Source organism: Macrotis lagotis, chromosome 2 (genome assembly GCF_037893015.1).
Source record: "Macrotis lagotis isolate mMagLag1 chromosome 2, bilby.v1.9.chrom.fasta, whole genome shotgun sequence".
Taxonomy (NCBI): domain Eukaryota; kingdom Metazoa; phylum Chordata; class Mammalia; order Peramelemorphia; family Peramelidae; genus Macrotis; species Macrotis lagotis.
The window spans coordinates 169,936,574-169,954,768 of NC_133659.1; the positions used below are offsets into that span (position 1 = coordinate 169,936,574).

The following is an 18,195-nucleotide window of genomic DNA, read 5'->3' on the forward strand; positions in this document are numbered from 1 at the left end:
ACTCAATTTGTTTTTCCCTTATTCAGCATGCTTTGTTATATATTTTTCATTTTTCTTGTAATAGGGATGTTTTTGTTTTTGATTTATTTATTTATCTTTCTATTCATTCATTCATTCATTCATTTATTTTGATATGAAGTGAATTGTAGCACTACATATAGCTTTCTTTAGAATTACAGTCTCATTCCTAGGATTGGTGAATGTTGATTTCTTCAGAAATTTTCATCATGAATGATATAACTGAAATTAATTTATAGAATTTTACTATCTTAATGACTTTTCACTCTCGTTTTTTTCACTCGGTTTTCTTTTCCTGTTTTAGAATCCTCGTCGTAGTCTTACAGGAGAAAATTGCTGCCTTTGATAGCTGCACTTTCACAAAAAAGTTCTTTGTCACAAGTACGTACATATTTGTTTTAATTTACTATCTATTACATTTATTTGCATTTACGATGCACACCTACTATTGTCAGAATTATTGTTTACATTCAATTACCCAACCTTTTGTGTATATTGTTATAGCGCTTGATAGAACTTTTACTCTCATTTTTCTATGAATCCCCTTAGCAGTTCTTATGTTTAATATAGAAACTTAGGAGACAGATTCTTAGCTGTATTATACTTTATGTATTCATTTGTGAAAGTTTCCTGGTTTGGGCTATATATTCAGCTGGACAAATTTCCTTCTGTGTAAAATGTAAACAGTAGTATTTAATTTTTTTTATTAATTATGTCTTCATAATGGTTTTTATGTTTTAAAACTATTCAGTTTATTAGCATTTGCTCAGTTAATACAGCATTCTTAAAAAGGAGATATCTTAATTATACATTTCAAAAGAGTGTCATAGATATGAAGCCCTTTATATGAGGTGACTAATTGAGAAGGGGGTGGGATCATGATTCGTGCTTAAGAAAGTGCCCCTCAGTTCCTCTAAGGAAGCCACTTACTGAGGCCACATGCTTTGTGGTCAAAAAATGCCATCTGAATAAGGGGTTTGTTCTCTAAAATATACTGCATAAATTTAAAAGCAAAGTGAATTCCCCAGCCCTGTCCTACTTCTGATTTATTTATTTATTTTTTGCTTCAAAAAGCTATGGGCTTTCCCATTGCTTGTGTTGCATTGAATATCAAATGGATCATAGCTGGACTATATGGAGTTTTTGGCCTTTTCCTGATGTATGCACTTGCACATGAATGCCTGGCAGTAGATATGCTTGGTCATTTTTGTAACATTTTCTGGTAAGTTACAAGAGCAGATTTTCCTGTAAGTGCTTACATGCTCTGTTAGGGCATAAATGAAGATGAATTCAGTCTTGAAATTGTCATTCTATTTCTTGCCCCATAATGTTGCTAATAGATGCAGAAAGATTAAAAAATGTAATTAAATATTTTCTATGCATTATCTTTTTTTTTTTTTTCTGTAAATGTGAAAAGAAACTTCCTTTACAATTTGGGAGAGTGGCTGCTGTGAGGAATCCCAAGAAAATCATGGCCTTTAGCCCCTTGTGTAGGATACTCAATATGTGTGTTGAACTTAAAAGTGAGCTGAATGTAGAGTCCAGAAGTGAGTTCAGATTCTGCTGACTTTTTTTAGGAGTATGTCATGGACATTTTACTTAACCTTTACCACCTGGTTTTCTTATATGTTGTGGGATTTAAATTAACTAATTTAAATAAAGCCTTTTTCAGACTTTGAAGCACATTTTCAGTATCAGTTATTTATTATTTTGTTCCCTATCAGTTTTTTTCCATAGTTGAGTAACCAGTACTCTGTGGATCAATAGTAGTGGTGTCTCTAGGTCTCTACCTAGAAATACAGCAGAAACACCCTTTGCTGTAGGATTGTAAAATCTTGTTATCACATACTGTGTTTGCTAGTACCATGAGTAGCTTTATTTGATTTATGACTTGATAAAATTAGTTTCTTAGTTCTTTGCAATTCATTGTAACTATTGATACAATAATATATTGCTTTCACATTCATATGACCTTATATAAATTTTTTCTGGAAATTGTTGGGTGAACTGCTGTACGGTCTTTCCTTCATTCCTTATTTTATCACCCACATTAGGTCAGTGGAATCATATCATCGAAGTGTGAGGCATTGTTCCACTTGGCCCATTTCTCTTTATTTCCCTAATTTTCCTTACTACTGAGCTGCAGGGTAAAGGCCAGTAAGTCAAAAAAACAGGGTGATCAAACTACTAGGATTTTTTGTACTTTTACTCCATGATTCTATCAGTAGCACCTAGCTATCCATGGTTAAAGGAACCAAATATGTGTCTCTTGTCTTTGAAAAAGAGACAGGTTGCCTATATACCCACCATAAATTTATACTTAACTCCCAAACTTCCTAGTAGTGGTAATTTTTTCATTTCTCTCTATGCCCAACCCAAAACAGACATATAGAGCTTTTTGAAAAAGCTTCTTCAAAGCTTTTATAGTTTGGACTTAGAGAACAAAATTGAAAATTCCCAAGAAATCACCACTCAGTTTCTGACATGATTAGCTAGGGCTTTTTGTTTGCTTGTTTGTTTTTTTGTGGGGCTAGATGAGGAGAGGGATGGGGGATACATTTAGAAAACCTCCAGGTTTTAGAAACTATAGCCCTATATACTGGGCAACATGAACTCTGCCGGGGGGGGGGGGGGGTAACATTAAAGTTACCAATAGGTGTCATTTTCTCCCTTTATTAGGAATCCTCTATAGAAACATTTACCAGACTGGAAGTCTATGTTATTACACACTTAATTGAAGGAGTTATAAAATTTACTTCTTGACTTTTTCAAGGCTAGATTATAGTTATCAGTGATAGTACTAGATTAAAATAGAATGAACTTAATTGTAGGTGGAAAGGGAAATAGATTTGGATCTAATTTGAAAGAAAAGCCATACGTTGTATCCAATAATATCCAATAAGATCTAATTTATTACAATTTTGGAGTTAGTATGAAGCTATCATATTTACTATTTTTTGTTGATGAAAATCACAAATTATATATATCCTGATGTTTTCAAAATTTTGGAGAAACTAAGAATATGATGAGCATAAAGTTGGGTAGCTTTTTCTCTTTATCCAAATACACATTTATTTTTAACACATATTATTTTTCTTTCTCTTTTAAGAATGAAACCAAATTCTTGTTTAAAAAATCTTAGGTAATACCAAAGTAGTTTTTAAAAGTCCGTGATATAAGAAGACAAGCTGCTGATTTTGATTTTTTCCCTAGTGTAAAGTTTTAGAAATAGTTTTTTTTTTGGTAGTCAGAATCTTTCCTCCTCCTTTGCCTCTCCTCTTTACTATATCTCTATCTTCCAAATTCCAAGAAGAAAAGATGTAAGAAAGATTATGGTTGAAAAACTTTTGTAGAGTTTTAAGTATGACATAAATTACCTGACTTTCAACAAAAATAATGATAAATCATTTATACTATTCAAGGATTCCAGTTTATTTCTCACATTTGCTTTCTTTAAGTACTTGTGCTGGGGATCAACATGAAGAGCTTTAAGCTTTAAGTTATAAAGTAGCTATCTGTTTTTATATTGCCCTTTCATTGTATTATTTTCTCTTGTTTTTTGTTTGTTTTTTTTTTTTCAATATTAAAACGGTTAACTCCACACTGGACCCTGGAAATCATTTGTTTTTAGATGAGATTTTTGTTTATCTAGTAAAATTGTAATTGTGTTTTTGCAGCACAAGTCCAGGGTATTTTATTTTATCTTTTTTTGGTTTAGCACAACAATTTCACCAGATGTTGCCCTAATCTGTGATGGTATGGTATATAAGAATTAATATAGACAATCAAGTACTGTCTGAATGTGAAGCTAAAGCCTTTCTATTATTATTTGTATGTTTATCCATCAGTTCAAATGGACAGTCATTCTTCTTCAACACTTATCAGCAGAGCTAAGGCAGACTTAGTGCTCAAAATTGTCTCTTTCCACTAGCATTCCAGCCTTCTCTTTCATAACAACCTGGGTACTGTAGCCAAAGGAAAGCTTGTGTCATGGAAGAAGAGAAGAACTGGTCCAAATATGACTGAGACTTGGCCATTTGAAATTATTCCCTTCAAAAGTCTGCCTTACCAGAACTTTTTGAATTGATATTAAAAACAGTTCTCCATTGGTCTAGGTGGGAAGATGAGCATTATTGCCTTTCAGATTTGCTTTGGTGAGCTTGATCTCCAAATAGTTAGGAAAGGAATTGACTGGATTGATCCTCAACCTGGGTAGCTTAAGGAAAGTTCTTGTCATGAAGCGATTCAGTAGTCTTGATTCATTTTTTCTTAGTTTTTTTTTTTTAAGGTTTTTTTTTTTGGCAGTGCAAATGGGGTTAAGTGGCTTGCCCAAGGCCACACAGCTAAGCAATTGTTAAGTGTCTGAGGCTGTATTTGAACCTCAGGTACTCCTGACTCCAGGGCTGGTGCTCTATTCACTGCACCATCTAGCTGCCTAGTCTTACTTTTTTTTAAAAAAAAATTGAAATTTTGTCTTTTTTGAATTACATGCTATGGTATTTCTTCAACAGTCATCCATTTGCAAATTTATGAGTTAATTTTAATTTGCATTCTTTTACACAGATAAAGTCAGATCTAAAGAATTGGAAAAACATCAATTGCTCATGGTTAGACTGAACTAATATAATAAAAATGATAGTTCTATCCAAATTAAATTACTTATCAATGCCTTAACAATCAAACTACCAAAAAACTATTTTATAGTATTAGAAAAAATAATATCAAAATTTATCTGGAGCATCAAGAGTTCAAGAACATCAAGGAAATTGATGAAAAAAAATTGTAAAGAGAGGTGGTCTAGTTGTACTAGATCTAAAGCTATATAATAAAGCAGCAGTTATCAAAATCATCTGATATTGGTTAAGAAATAGAGTAATATATCAGTTTATTAGTGTAGGTACAAAAGAAAAAAGTAGTAAAAGACTATAGCAACCCACTGTTTGATCAAACCAAAAACATTAACTTCTGGGTTAAGAACTCACTATTCAAAAAATACCTGGAAAAATTGAAAATAGTATGGCAAAAACTAGGCATTGACCCACATCTTATATACTATATCAGAAAATAAGGTAGTAAAGGGTACAGGATGTAGACATAAAAGACAATACTATAGACCAATGAAGGATTCAAGAAATATTCTTATCTGTCAGATCTATGGTAAGGGGAAAAATTTCTCACCAAACAAGAAATAAAGAACATTATAAAATGTAAAATGTATAGTTTTAACTATATTAAATTAAAAAGCTTTTGCATTAATAAAACCAATGCAGCCAGGATTAGAGTGAAATAGAAAACTGGCAAACAATTTTTACAGGTAGTGTTTTTGATAAAGGACTCATTTCTAAATTATATAGGGAATCGAATCAAATTTATTAGATTGCAGTCATTCCCTACTTTATTCTTTATTTAGATTTAAGTGGCATAACATTTTTTCACCTTAAAATTTAAAAGCACTGAACACTTCTCTAAAATAAATAAGAAAATTGAGGTTCCCTTTGTGAAGAGGTACATTTTTTCCCATACAATATAATAAATGTTTTTCTGTGGAAGCCAGTAAGAACCAGTATATTTTTGACTCTCTTTATTCCAAAGCTGTAAATTCCTGGTGTAAAATATTCCCCAAATACTTGTGGGACAAAGAAAATCATGGAGGTTATGGTGTCTTAGTCCTGAATTAGGACTCACAATGATGAACTTCATTTCCCTAAGCCCTTCCCAGGAAGTCTCTTAGCTGCATCAATTGTACTGTGGCTGCCTCTTCTGGACTAACTAGTCTGAAGTTGCTGCCTTTCTGAGATGAGTAGACTTGCAACATTTTGGCGGTAGTGAATGTTCTGTCTGAAGAGGAAGACAGTATCTTATGACTAGGACAACAAAATATCAAAACAACAGCAAAAGCAATGGGACACTTTCATAGGCCTCTTTATATAGTTACCACAGGCAGAAATATTATCCATTTGGCTCCAAATAGATTTATTAAGATGATGAGGAATTTGATTTCTCTTAAAAATCACTTTACAGTGACTTAAAGACATCAAATTCTTGTAAAATAGCCAGTTTGGTTTGCAAATATCTCTTTGGTTCATTGGTTGCCTGATAAAAATTTCACTAGTCTGGTCTCTTTCATATTAGGGACTTCTATTTTCTGTGTAATGAGAAACCACCATATTTATGAAACTAAAATATGGGGTCAATTTGCTGACACTGTTCTTGAATGCCTTCTATCCCTCTTTTTATTTCTCTACTTAACTTTCCTTTACTTGTCTTACTGAGTTTTTTTTTTTAAACAATGGTCTCATTGAACTGCTGAGACAAGTATGGTTTGGGTGTTAGCCTTTGCTGTATTCTTCTGGTGCTTCACGTTATGAAGGAAAGATTTGGTAAGTCTAAAGTCTCTAGGAATGAAGTAAGGGACTTCATAAATGACAAGCAGCTTATAATTCATTTAGGACCAAGTGGCTTGATACTCACTATATATAAAATCCTTGTTTTTTTAAGATTATCATTTATGGGGCAGCTAGGTGGTGCCATGGATTAGAGCATCGGCCCTGGAGTCAGGAGTACCTGGGTTCAAATCCGGCCTCAGACTTAATAATTACCTAGCTGTGTGGCCTTGGGCAAGCCACCTAATCCCATTTACCTTGCAAAAAAAAAAAGATTATCATTTATACCTTCAGAATAGGGTTTTTACACCAATTTTCATGTGGTCAGATAGAGTTCTAGACTCTCAAGCTATCTAATTGAATAGAGGAATGTAGATTCTTTTTTTCAAACAAAATTTTTTTACATTACCGCAATTTTTTTAGTCATCATGAAAGGAAACATAGAAACAATATTGTAAAGGTAGTGCCAAATTCCATTTGTTATTCAAGAGAGAAGAGCTCACTTTTGACTGAGGTCAGTACCAAAACTTTTTTCCAGTAGTTGGAATATGAACTGCATTGTACTATATAGGCAGAGAGAGTTGGGAGAGATAGAGTTGCTGTCTTTTTTAAAATGATGATTTTACTAGTTATTTACGTGGATTATCAAGTTTAAGATGTGAATTGCCACTAAAATTGCCAAATTTAGAGTGATCAGTATAAAGACAAAGCATCTAGAATAATTTTAATAATCAGTGAGAAGTCTTTAAATACTATAGAAGAGATGGTGTTGTGATCAGAGCAATTTAAATACATTAATCCGATGACAGGATGGAGCTTGATTTGGAGGCAGAGAAGACAAGAGATAAAGTAACCAAAGAAGTTTTAATCATTTTAGTGGAAAGATAAGGGGGAAATACAAACAAGACATATCTCTGAGGTCTTTTCTTATCCTGAAAGTGCCATTCTGTAATTTTGAATTGGAATTGATAGGACAGCCACCAATTTGCTGAGAAGATTGGAAAATCAAGGTTAGTATGGTTTTGTGCAGGAGTGGTGATTTGAAGAATAATTGTTTTATCAGTAGAGATAGGAAAATCTAAAGGAACCAAATTTGAGAGATTTGGTGATTTTTATTTTTTGTTGTGTTTGATGAACTGCTGTGCTACATATAGATGTCTCAGTAGATATTTGGAAATAGAAACATTATGTGAGAAAACGAGACTAGAAATGAAGATGTTGGAGTCAACTGTATAGTGGTATATTTGAAGTTTGAGTAGAAAGAAAAATGGGAAGTGACTATGCATTAATATGTCCACCCATCCTTGGGACTTTAAGCAACCAGTTTATTTAGCCAGTAGGAGGTGATGTAGCCATATTTGAGACTCATTTTGAAAATATTGCAGGTGCAGAGTAATCAAGGTACAGAAAAAATTATATGTGATAGGTTGGATTATGATGGCATTGAGGTTGCTTAATTGCACTATTTTATGTACCTATTTTTTCTTTTTGGACTGTGTAAATGTCCTGCTGACAGATTATTTATTCAGGAAGAATTTTCTCTCCTAAATGTTTTTCATGCAGATTTGGTAATATTTCCTTTGATGAATTAGTGTTTTCATGGTTCAAACAAAGGCATAAAACTGGTAGGTACCTTTTGGGAGCTGAGCTCCATCCTTTAAAAAGTACCTTAATCCATAATAGTAAAGCATTAATATGGGGAAAATAGGATGCCTGAAGGAGAGAATATAGAGAATAGAGGAGATTAAACTAGAATCTTGGAGAACAACTTCAGTTCAGGGATTGAAAGACGGAGCTATTTTCCCCCTGGATTTTTAGTGGCAGTGAATCTCATTTATAGTGAGCAGTCAGTTATGACAAATTTTTTCATGGCATTAAACATCAATCTTAGATTTTGTCTCAATTGAACAAAAAATATGCTTGCCTATGTATTTGTTATCTTGATGCCATTAATGATTCTCTGTGAACAATGACTTTTGTAAAGATAGCCATTTACTTCTCTGAAGTCTATTATTTTAGTAGAATTACAATCAACTTTGCAGCATTCATTGGTAAGGCCACAGAATAATACTTAGGCTTTATAATTTAGAAAATGTTTTGTGTTTCTCTACCCTTCTTCAGACCCTTGTGGGAGTGTTTCCTTAAATCAATAGTTGGTCAAAATTGCAGATTAATAAAACATTTTTTCAAGCATTCTGACTTAAGTTCAAGTTGCACACACCCATGGTAGTATATACTGGTGAATGTTAATTAAACCTAGTATCATACAAGACACTGGCATGTTGTTGATTGTATAATTTAAAGAGGAATCTTGCCACATGTTTTATACTTTTACATGTAGGCATTGGTGGTCTTCCAGCCAGGTTGTAATAAATGCCAACCTTCTTTGATGAACCCTTATAGTGACAATAAGCAATCTAATTACACAGCTTAATGGAAATCATTAGATCATCAGACTATACAAAATAGTTTGAAAGCTGCTGTTCAATACAAGCTCCCAAGGTGTGTGTATATATGTGAATACAATGCTTGCACTGTAAGAGAAATAGGCTCAATTATGCTCATCAGTGTAGCTATCTTGGCATTTTATGCCAAGGAAGGAGAGGGAAAAAGTAGAGAGATCCGATAGGAACTTGGGAAAGGAAGACAGACAATATGATCTGAAAGGAGACACTTTTGTCTGTGATGACACAGAAAAGGTGGACAGGAGCAGCTTACTGATGTTGCTGTTTTACTGGAAACTGAAAACCCAGGCAAGATGATGATAATGAAAGGCAAAGCCCGATAGATGTCATTAGCACTAATTTTTCAGGACCTCTTCAGTAGATGTAGATATGTAATCCCCAAAGTGCATGTGCATGATTGTGGAGTTCCTAAGTGAGTATGTGCACTTACCTTGAAGAAAATTATGTTCCTCATATGGCACTTCCTTTTTAAAACTTTGATTTTGATACACATTAAAAAGAAAGTGTTAAACAGTAATTAGATTTAATTAATTCATAAATGATTCTAATTCTTTTCATAGGATTCATATTTCCATTTGATTTATACCAGGAAGATATGGACATGTATATATTTGCTGTAAATGATCACCTCATATTAATTACCTTTATGTTACAGGTCTCAAAGTTTTAGCTATTTCTTATTTTTGTTGTTATATTCCTGTCTTATGTTAAATCAAAAGGAAATCTTAATTGTAAAGTTCAGTTTGGATAATTGAGGGTTTTGTTTTCCATTTTTAAGATAAGAAAGAATCGATGCCTTTGCTTTTTTGTCAAGTTAGAAGAATTTTGCAACCTTAATGAGAAGATTTTGTTCATTTCCCTGTCAGAAGTACACCCAGGTTATCTTATTGAGATTCCTGTGCCACATGGCGACTTTTAGGCATATTAGTCAATTTATCAGTTCTCTTTAGATTTAGTCTAAGTCAATAGGCATTTAGTAGTGCCTACTATGTGAAAGCTACCTTGCTTAGTTCAGAGTTGCAATTAAAATGAGCCAAGAACAGTTGAAAAATTAGAGTGATAGCCTTCTGGAACCAAGAAAGTATTCCTTTATCATCAACAATATCAAAGTTTGTTAAAATTTGATGTTAGGCTTTTCCTCATTATTTACTTTTATAATTTAATCTGATGTTAACCCTGAATTGACCAGGATTTTTATTTGCTCATATTCCAAGGACTTTAGGGAAAGTAATCAAGACATACTAGACTACAGTGTCTAAAATAATGACAATATGATAGATATATCAGGGTACAAATAGTAAGTTTTAGCTTTTTTTCCTGTAATACTATAAGATTAAGAGATTGTGACATTTGTTCTACTTAGTTTATGATAAATAATATTTTATGGTGACGATTTTTGTGATGCCTCTTCTTCTGGGGCACAGGTTAGATCAAATTTGAGCCTTTCCTTTTACTTCTACATTCCTCATTCATAGACTAACTTTTCTTAGATTACCAGACAGCTATAGAAATATTTTCCTGCCAAAACTCTTTGCCCATTCTGCTCTGCTATTCTCCCTTCTCATGTTTCACTAGTTTGCTTTTTTTGGTTCAAGATTTTGTTTTGTTTTTTTGATCTGGTCTTTTCGCTCTACTAAACTTTTTAGGCAATCTATTTTATAGAATTAAAGATGATTATTGTGAAGATGACAGTATTTATAAGTAAGGAACAAAAATAACATTTTAATATTTTGTTTTCAGAGTATATGAACTTTATTGGTGGTATTACTGAATCATTTGGAGATGCTACTTGCACATTTTAGCTTCTACAGTTCTAGTCACAAAAGATTTTTAGTTTTATTGCAATTTTTAAAATATAGTAGAAAGATTAATTTTATTTTAGTTAATAAAAAATTCTGCCAAATGGGCCTGACATCTATTAAATGGTTTTAAAAAATCCAAACCAAACCCAAATCCAAAATATGTAGATGCAAAACAAAATCTGACTACAGTTTTCTTTTGAAATAATCACATTGTTTGAATTTTTTGATATTTGATGATGCTTCATTCTTAAAATGCATTTTCTGTTTCTTAGCAAAATAGATACTATATACAAAACTTACATTCTTTTTTTGATAAATAAAGTTTGAAAGTTTAGAGAATAAACAAACTATTCAATGACAAACAAGGAGAATGTGTAGCCTACTCAGAAGTAAAAATTACCCTTAAACAAAGTTTTTTTATGAAAGAAATCTGGTAATTTGGTTTGGTGGAATATCCTTTATTATATATGTTCCCAGAAACCTACTTTGGAATATGGTCAGGGAGAAATCATTAATTCTGAGATCAATAGACCTGAATTCAAATTCTGACTCTAGTTCTTATTTCCTGAATTACCTCAGGCAAAACAACTGATTTTTCATGACCTCAATTTCCTTGTCTGTAAAATGAAAGTATTGTACTTTGGCTTCTGAGATCTTTTATAGTTTTCTATCCATGCTTCTGTGATCCATTATTCATAGAGCATGCTTAGCAAACACTACCTCTGTAAATAACTAATTAAAGGTACCATGTTCAACATTTACTGTGGCTATAAAATGCAAAGTTTTGCTGGCATCCTTTTTTAAAAAAGTGACAGGAACCTATTTGAGTAGACTGCCAATGAGTGCCTCTAGCAGAAACTATAAGATCTAGTATTACTCAGAGGCATTTAAATCAATTTTTGTCAGATGTGCTAATGTTCTATAATTCACCTCTTGATGAGGGCCAACTTTCCAAAAGGACTCTATTTAAAATTGGAATGTGTTCTCGTTGCTTGTTAAGTACTTGCATGATTGCCTGTGCTTTTGGAAAGACTTTCACTTAGTGCTCTTCTCTTGGATGACCTCTCTGTAGCTCTATTTAAACTTGGAAACTTTGGTCCTTCGAACAGCTTAGCCCTACCTTCTCTCTCTGCTAGTGTTTATTGTAAACACGTTAGAATTATGCCCAAGACTGCCTAAGATCTGTTTTTTTCTTCAGTTGTTTTCAAAGTTTAGTGGAGGTAAAAGTTAATCTTTAGCAGGGTCATGCTTGTAAGGATTGGCTAATGAAGTGAGCACAGGTCATATTGTTAGTCCTTTCTTTTGCTGAGTGGCTGCTGTTCTGCTGACTCCAGTGCTAAGTGATTTTTTTTTTTTTTGGAGAGAAGAAAAACAATTTGCTTTTTGTCCCAACATTGTACAAGCCTTGTGGTGTACTGTATCTTCAGTTAAGCAGCTCCAAAAGTGGAAATGGAAAAATGATAAACTTCACTTGATTTTCAGGGATTTTTGCAGCAAAAGAACAGAATGTATTAAACATTTTTTGACATTTAAGAAAGTTAAGGTCATTATCAGATCAAATATTAACTAATTATACATGGCTGATTCCTTCTAATGTAATGAGGGAATCACTGAAAACAGTGTCTATGATGAATGGCTTCTCCTTCCAAATTATATTTAAGACTCCTCTTGACCATTAGAAAGTACTTAAAATGAGATGGGGATTGATCATATGATTTCTTTTGGGTAAGTGAACCCTAGAATGAAGGAGGTTAGCTTCTTTTGCCTAATTTATATCTGAGGTGGGACTTGAACTCAGGACTTTTACAATTTTTCTTTGTACCATCATGCTACTCTCACATTTTTCATACTAGAAATAGTTTTTTTAAATAGACACATATCTACATATATCCCAATTTCTCTAACCCCAAAAATTACTGATGAAAGAATTTTGTATATCAAAAGACCACTGGATTCTGTCAAGAGGTAAGCATTCTTTTCCTGAATTTCCTGACCTACTAATTAAATCTGAGTGTTCCACTTCTCTAAGTTTCCTCATTTTTAAAATAAAATTGTTGGATATCATTAGATTCCCTTTATCTTTTCTCGAAATTCATCTCCTCTACACAGGCATTTTGTTTTTCTGGTAGTTTGATCCCCAATTCTCTTTTCTTTCTTTCCCTTTCTCCTTTCCTTTTTTTCATCCTCCATCCATTTCTTCTTTAACTTTTTTCTTCTCTTCTCCTTTTTTCCCTTTCCCTGATTTTTTCTTTATTCTTTGATTCTTTTTTTCCTTCCTTCATTCCTCTTCTCTCCTTCCTTAGGGCTAGAATTAAGATTGCATTGAGGAGGAATTAAGGGTTTGGAAAGTAGAACATTTATCTCTTCTTGGAGATTTCACCTATAAAGAATGGTGTTGAGATAGGGAAAAGAAATTTTTTTATTTCCTTTGAGTAGTCTCTAATTTTTTGTTAAAGTATGAGTTTAGTTTCCTTTTCCTTAAATGCAAATCTGACCATATCACTTTCCCCAGTAATAAATTTCTCCAATTTCTAATTGTTATCAAATATAATTCCATGCTGGATTGTTTATGTTCAACAAAGAATTTTTGGGGAGGGAGTAGTGTGGGAAGCTTGAGGAGCAAAGAGAAGAGGTATTCTTTTGAGTAAGAAAATGTTTGTTCCTAGCTTAAGTGAAGTATACAACATTATTATGTGCATTTTTAAGTAAATTATTTCACTCTTAATTAAAAATTAAAACATAAATTATCTGTTGTATGCACAATAGAAAATATATCATAAAAGACTTTAGTTATCCTGATTTAGATATTTTTGTTTGTTTTTATAATAACAATGTTTGTCCTTCATTCTTGAAATCCACCATGACATCAGAGAGGTGATGCCATGATAAGCACATGAATTGCATTTGAGTTAGGGGGTATTGTGCTAAGTCAGCTAGCCTGACTTTCTCCTCCACAGTCATCTGAGTCCAGTCGCCAGATATGAATCAGGTGACTGGAGATGGCCCTAGATATGAGGCAATAACTTGCCTAAGTTACTTAACAGCTAATAAATATCAAGTTATCTGAGGTTGGATTTGAATGCCCATCCTTCTGACTCTTAAGACCAGTGCTCCCTCTATAACTATAAACATTAATGCTAATTTTATCTGGAGGTCTGTCTGGCAACCTCATGGATCTGTAACACATGTTAAGACTTGGAAGTGAGTGAAGTAAATTCAATTAGGAAAATCACTATTCATAAAGCTTAAATACTTGACTTATTGAAGAAATGTAGATCCTCTTAAGCTCTTTAGTATATGAATAGCAGGTGGTACAGTGGAAAATATATTGACTTTTCAGTCAAAGATTTTGGTTTTTAATCCCATCTCTGCCAGTTACTATCTGTTTGTCCTTGGTCAAATCATGTAACCTCTCTAGTTGTCAGTTTCCCTATTTCTATAGTTAGAGTATTGGATTAGAGCATTTCTGAAATGATTCTATAGAAAACAGATTATTGAAAGAAAAATAAAATTGTGAAATAGAGATAGAATTATTAAAATACATACTTCTGTGATCATTGTGGGTCAGATAATCTTCTGCATCTCAGTAGATTTTACAACTGGCATTTGGAGATAGTAGTGCTATTTAGCATTTGTAATTTGATAGCTAGAGTCAAGATAGGAAGTTTTAATTAAGGCTTTAGGAAAGTATGAAGTAAAAATTTTTTTATGAAAATTGATTATTTTTTAAGTATAATTTTTTTATTCCTTTAATTTTCCCCTTTATCACTCTTCCAGAATCCAATTTTGTGTAACTAGTAAAAATTTTTTTAAGAAAAAAGAGAAAGAAGAAAATGACCATTAAAATCAATCAATATATAGGGGGGGCCATGAGAATATATGCAATTTTGCTCCTTGTAGACCCCCCTACCTCTCGAATGAACTGCCTTGAGAACTAGTTTGCTTTTCAATTTTCAACAAAATTTCTAATTTTTTAGTTGATTGTCCTCTCCATTTCCAGTGTTTTATTCATAATTGACTTTATTTTCTTGGCTCTACTTACTTCCCTTTTCATCATGTCATATAAAACTTAATACTTTTGTTACTATCACATATGGTAATTAAGACATAATTGGTGACTCTTGAAAGAGTTGAGTGAGGACTGTTGCCAGATTGCAAAGGGTCTTGAGGTGAGTAAGAGTAAATGAATTTTAGGTAGTAAGTGTAAACAGCTTTTTTATGGACTTTGCCTGAGGAAGGAAGAGATAAAACTCTAGAGCTTTAAGAAGGGGTAGGGAACCTTTTCTTCTGCAAAGGGCCATTTGGATATTAATATCATGGGCCTGCTATATTTGTTCAAATATATAATTAAATCACTCCTAAAAAGCTGTTAGATTTATTGAATTTTTTGAGTCCCACCTGCTGTTGTCTTGGCAACACCAGACCAAATGGCTTGGGGCCTGGATATTCCCTTCCCCTGCTTTAGGGGAATGTAGGGTGTAGTAAAGATTTTTGGGGGTGGCTAGGCAGTGGATAGAGCACCACTGGCCCTGGAGTCAGGAGTACATGAGTACAAATCCCGTCACAGACACTTAATAATTACCTAGTTTCGTGGTCTCTTGGGCAAGCCACTTAACCCCATTTGCCTTGCAAAAACTTAAAAAAAAAGATTTTTTGAAAGTTGAGGGAAATTTTGACATGTTTGAAGACTGAAGACAGGTAGAGGATATGTGAAAACTTTTGAGGATGTAATTTAGTTTGTTGGAGAAGAGAAGAAGTGCAGTTTTATAATCTCCCTTGAAAGGAAAAAGGCCACCTCATTGTCCCAGACTTTGGAGGAGAGAATAAAGGCTGATGTCAATGGCTATTGTAGGGAAAAGAAAGGGGGAAGAAGGAACTTCTGTTGAATGACCTCAGTTTTCTCATTTAATTATCTCCACCCCAGAAAGAGATAAGTGAGGGAGACGTTAGTGGAGGCCTTGGGGAGGAAAGAGAAGGAAAGGGTCAATAAGTTGCAGGGGATCCTTCACAAGTGGAAATTGCCTTCAGCAGTGGAGATCAGTAATTCTTCTCTCTTTTTTCAGATAGTTGCCTGAGTTGCTGAAGTCTGTCATGACTTTTTTACTAGTATATGTCACACGCTTATCCTTTCCATCACCTCTCATTTGTTTTATACAACTGAGGAAGTTAAAGTACTTCACCTAAAATATTTTCATTTTTTTTTAAGCCGGGGAAAGAACAACTTCCCCAATTCTTTTGGTTGACCAAAAGAGTAATCTGGTAGGCTGATGGGAGGTGAATAATTCACTGCAGATAGTTCTTTAGCCCTATTTTGTAAATGGCTAAAGCCAGTTACTCATTAGCAAGGTTAAAAAAAGGCCTAAATAACAGCACCTAATAAGGTTAAACTGATTCAGATTTCTTAAGAGAGGAAGTTAGTTTAACTCATAACCAAGAGACTTTGAAATGTAAGGACTTATTTATATTTACAAACTAAAAGTACTAAATGTTTTTTTTCTTCATAGCCTCCTGATATCTTCATATTATGCAAAGCTTAGGATGGTGACAGTATTTTTGATATCTCAATCTTGGCTTGAATTTGATATTTCTGATTTTGACATCCCTACAATACCCCCAACAAACATTTCTTCCTTCTTCTTTCCAACAGTAGTTATAAAGGAAGATTTAAACATGTAGAGTTTGGATAGTTATATTTCCTTTGTTCTAGACTGAGTAACTATTTACTGTTTTAATATTTAATATTTAAATATTAATAATTCATTAAATAATAGCTTAATGTTTGATATTTTCATTTCATGATTAATCATAGTTTATTTAAAATAAAGCTATCATTGGAATAGCATGTTTATTTAGGGTTTGCTTGTGCATAAACATTTAGGATTAGGATAAAAAATAAAAACTTTAAAGCTGGCTTCTACCCTTCCACACTATTATCTTGGGATAGAGTTAGGTTTCTTATGCCTTTCATAATCAGAAGTTTCGGCAGTATTCTGCAATTTATTATTTGCAAATTCTAGCAGCACTGAACCAGTAGTTCTTAAAGTTTGGTATCTTTTCACAATTTGTTGACAATTACCAATTTGTTGACATAGAATTGGTTATATCTGCTTTCTATTCTTTTGAATCATAACTCCAGTTTTTACTATCCATGATAAAGATACTTTCTTCTTTGTAGTAAAAAAAAAAGATAATCCCATTGCTGTAATCTTAGAGATTCCCTCTTGGCTGGTCTTCTACTAATGATGGAGATAGGTTAAAAGTTTGCTTAATGACTGACATATTTGCTCTGTAGACAACTAGTAAGGATGATAGACATTGATTAGGCACTTCCTCTTAGAATCAATAAGAGATTGGAAAATCCTGTTCCATAGCTTACTGTGAGGTAAATTTTGTAAGCAATACTGGTTGCAACATTTCTATGATCTTCCTTGATTTAAGTATTTTTTTTTGTCTTTATATCTTTTTTCGTGTCTCTCCTCCTTCCCTCTTTTATGTTTATTCACATTCCGTTTCCATTTAAAAATATTATTTTCTCTTGATTGTGAGGTATAAAAAAACCAAAACAAACCAGTAAAGAAATTTAGCCTCCAATCTGAGGCATAAATATTCAGTCTTATCCTCATTTTTGCATACTGCAGTCAATTGTTTGAGGGAACCTGCTTGTGCTCTTGAGCAACTTCCTACACAATCAAAAAGTCAGCATTTACAGTTATTGCTTTTATTCTTTGTGAATGCTTTTTATTGTCTTATGTGCTGCTCTAGTCTCCTTCACTCACTTTGTAGATGAGAACATCAAGGCACAGAGAACCATTGTCTATATCAAGAAGGGAATGTGGTTGTAAAGATGGTAGTTTTCAGTGTCTCTGATCGCAAACCATTGTTTTTTTGGTGACTGATCCAATGTTCCTTCATTGTGGATAGAATTGGGTAAGAACTTGTAGGTTTTTCCAGATGTTGTAGATCTGTGTTGACAAGAATATTAAATTCATTTTTTCAGATTCGAGGGAAACAAACAACAAGACCTAGACTCAGTGTTACTATTAATAGTAATGGCAGGAAACACAATAGATGAAATTGGATGTTAGGTGTAAATACACAGGCTTAGATAATTGATTCTCTATCATCCCTTGTCTAGGACTACTTTTCCTTTCTGTATTTCTGCCTCAGTTTCTTCTTTCTATCTGTCCCATAGTCATTCTACAGTCATTTCAAAAACTTTCTTCTTGTTTTTTTTCCTCTGTAGAACAATTCTGATTTCTTTCAAATGAAAAGGCTATGAAACGTAGAATTAATATTGCTTAATTAAGTGGAAAGAAGAACATTCCTGGTTTAATTCTGTTCTGGTTTTTCCATAATTATCTTCTGCATATTTAAGGACTGAAGATTCATATACATCCCAGTATTTTCTAGGAGTTGTTGCAACTATGGAAGGCAGAAGGTGGATAGGTTGCCCAATTTATGCTAAAAAGTAATTGATACTTCCATATAAATTTTATGTGATAATGTAAAAAGCTGCAAAATGTTCCT

General features: G+C 33.1%; 1 protein-coding gene across 10 annotated transcripts in view; it reads left to right on the plus strand.

Moving 5' to 3' along the window:
• The window catches only part of BCAS3 (BCAS3 microtubule associated cell migration factor), an 851,656-nt gene that overhangs the window by 208,002 nt on the left and 625,459 nt on the right, over window positions 1–18,195 (plus strand). For all 10 annotated transcript variants that reach the window (XM_074223544.1, XM_074223545.1, XM_074223546.1 and 7 more), the window contains exon 9: window positions 323–399. In XM_074223544.1, the coding sequence (XP_074079645.1) occupies window positions 323–399 (77 nt within the window). The remainder of the gene's footprint in view (window positions 1–322; window positions 400–18,195) is intronic.